Genomic DNA, 1953 nt, shown 5'->3' on the forward strand with positions numbered 1-1953 from the left:
ATTCTCCTGAGGCCAAAGCTCAACAATGTCTGGTCACTATGAATTTGGGGCTCAGGTGGGCCAACAGGGAAGAAACCAAGTCTACATTTTCTCATCAGAGTTCAATGCTGTAAAGACGTTTTATTCCCTAATAGTCTCTCCCCACTCTCATGTACACACGTACTTGGCACAACAGAACACTGGACTGTATGCGTGTCATTAATCTTTTAATTATATAAGCTGCTCTCAAAAATCACATTCAGAGTAGAAAGTATCACCCATGAGAATTCCAGCGATGCTCAAACTGGCAGGTAGCCACCCTTCTGCTGGTTGGTCTCTCTATGTATCTCTGCTCCAAGAAGCCAGAGAGCAATGGTATAGAGGATAGCTAGCTGGCAGATTTCACCCAGAGAGGGGATTCTAGGATCAACCCAAGCCTGGGCACTGGGCTCCCAAGTGCTCTCAGTGAACACATTCAACTTTTGAGTCCACCGCAGTGAAGGGAGACGTCCAGCCCCCAAAGCCTCTTATCCGTGTCTGGCAGTGATTAATCCATGCATGCTCAACTCCCACACAGTCTCACTTGCCACTTCGGGTGGGCAAGGAGCTCAGAGTTTACAAGTGGCCTGAGCCACTTTGGAGCTGGTTTTCCTGTTCAGGGCCTGACAGATAAAGGTCCCCGCTTCCAGAAGCTTCTGGAGGTTCACACCCTTTGAGAAAGAAGTTAGAGGAAGCAGTAAGTCATGATATGCCCTCCACACCCAGGAAAACAGCAGACTGGACAAGCAACCAGGATACTGGAAAAATGAAAGTGATGACAAACAGGCTTCTATTCCTTTTGACAGTGGGACACAGGCTATCTGAGGTCGTGTTCTGCTGGCTTCTGGGGTTGGCCTCTCAGTGCCCATTGTGTAAGATGCTCCAATCTGTGCAATGGTTTTCAGGGCTGCTATTCCACCTCAGGGCCTAGTGCAGGGCCTGGCCCACAGTGGTCAAAAACTGTGTAATGAAGTACGGACTGTGAGGCAGAGAGAGGCAGGACGAAAAATACCAATGTGAGGGCCAGGCCAAAAACTTCTGTTCACAACAGGAGCTCTTATTTACTGCTGCTTGGCTCTGTGCTAAGAGCTGTGCATGTAGTTCCTTATTCAGTCCTTGTAAGAACCCTGTGACACAGGTGCTATTATCATTCCCATTTTGTAGGCTCTCAGAGGTGAAGTAATTTGTCTTAAGTCACAGAACCTAAGTGAGTGGCAGAGCCAGGTTTTAAACCCAGTTCTGTCTGATCCAAAGCAGAGCTGCTACAGGCTTACCTCGGAGATACTGCAGATTGGCTCCACACCACCACAAGAAAGCAGATAGCACAATAAAGTGAGTCACACAAACTTTTTTGGCTTCTGAGTGCATATAAAAGTTATGTTCACACTATACTGTAGTGTATTAATTGTGCAATAAATAGCACTATGAAAAAATACAAAATACTGTGAGAATTACCAAAATGTGACACAGAGACACAAAGTGAGCCATGCTGCTGGAAAAACGGTGCTGAGAGACTTGCGCAACACAGGGTGGCCACAGACCTTCAATTTGTACAAAACGCAAAATCCGAGAAGCACAATCAAATGAGGTATGCCTGCACCTTCCTTCTGTATTGTCACTGAAGGCCTCACTGACTCGGCAGAGCCTCTCAAGCTGTCCGGTTCACTGCCCACGTGTCACAGGGAACAGAACGGGCCCAAGGAGAAGGGACTCGCTTCAGACCGAGCCTGAACCCTCTCCGGGCATTTGCCTACACTCTGATGCCTCCCAGAACTAAGGTGTCAGACTCACACTAAGGTGTCAGACTCACATGAAGAGCCTGGCCTTTTTATATGCAGCTCATGGTTTTCAACCACATGCTGCTGCCTCCAAAACATAAAAACAAAACATCTCAAATCCCCTAAAACTCTCCCCTTCTTGACCCAAACAAAAAAA

The 1953-nt window shown here is 47.3% G+C and overlaps 1 protein-coding gene across 1 annotated transcript in view; it reads right to left on the reverse strand.

Annotated features, from left to right (window-relative positions):
- Positions 1-587: 587 nt before the first annotated feature.
- Positions 588-1953, reverse strand: part of HMGCL (3-hydroxy-3-methylglutaryl-CoA lyase) — a 22513-nt gene continuing 21147 nt past the window's right edge. The window contains exon 6 of the mRNA XM_007935873.1: positions 588-689. Within this exon, the coding sequence (XP_007934064.1) occupies positions 588-689 (102 nt within the window). The remainder of the gene's footprint in view (positions 690-1953) is intronic.

The sequence above is a fragment of the Orycteropus afer genome, unplaced genomic scaffold (genome assembly GCF_000298275.1).
Source record: "Orycteropus afer afer isolate SDZICR_OR568_19922 unplaced genomic scaffold, OryAfe1.0 scaffold00031, whole genome shotgun sequence".
Classification (NCBI taxonomy): domain Eukaryota; kingdom Metazoa; phylum Chordata; class Mammalia; order Tubulidentata; family Orycteropodidae; genus Orycteropus; species Orycteropus afer.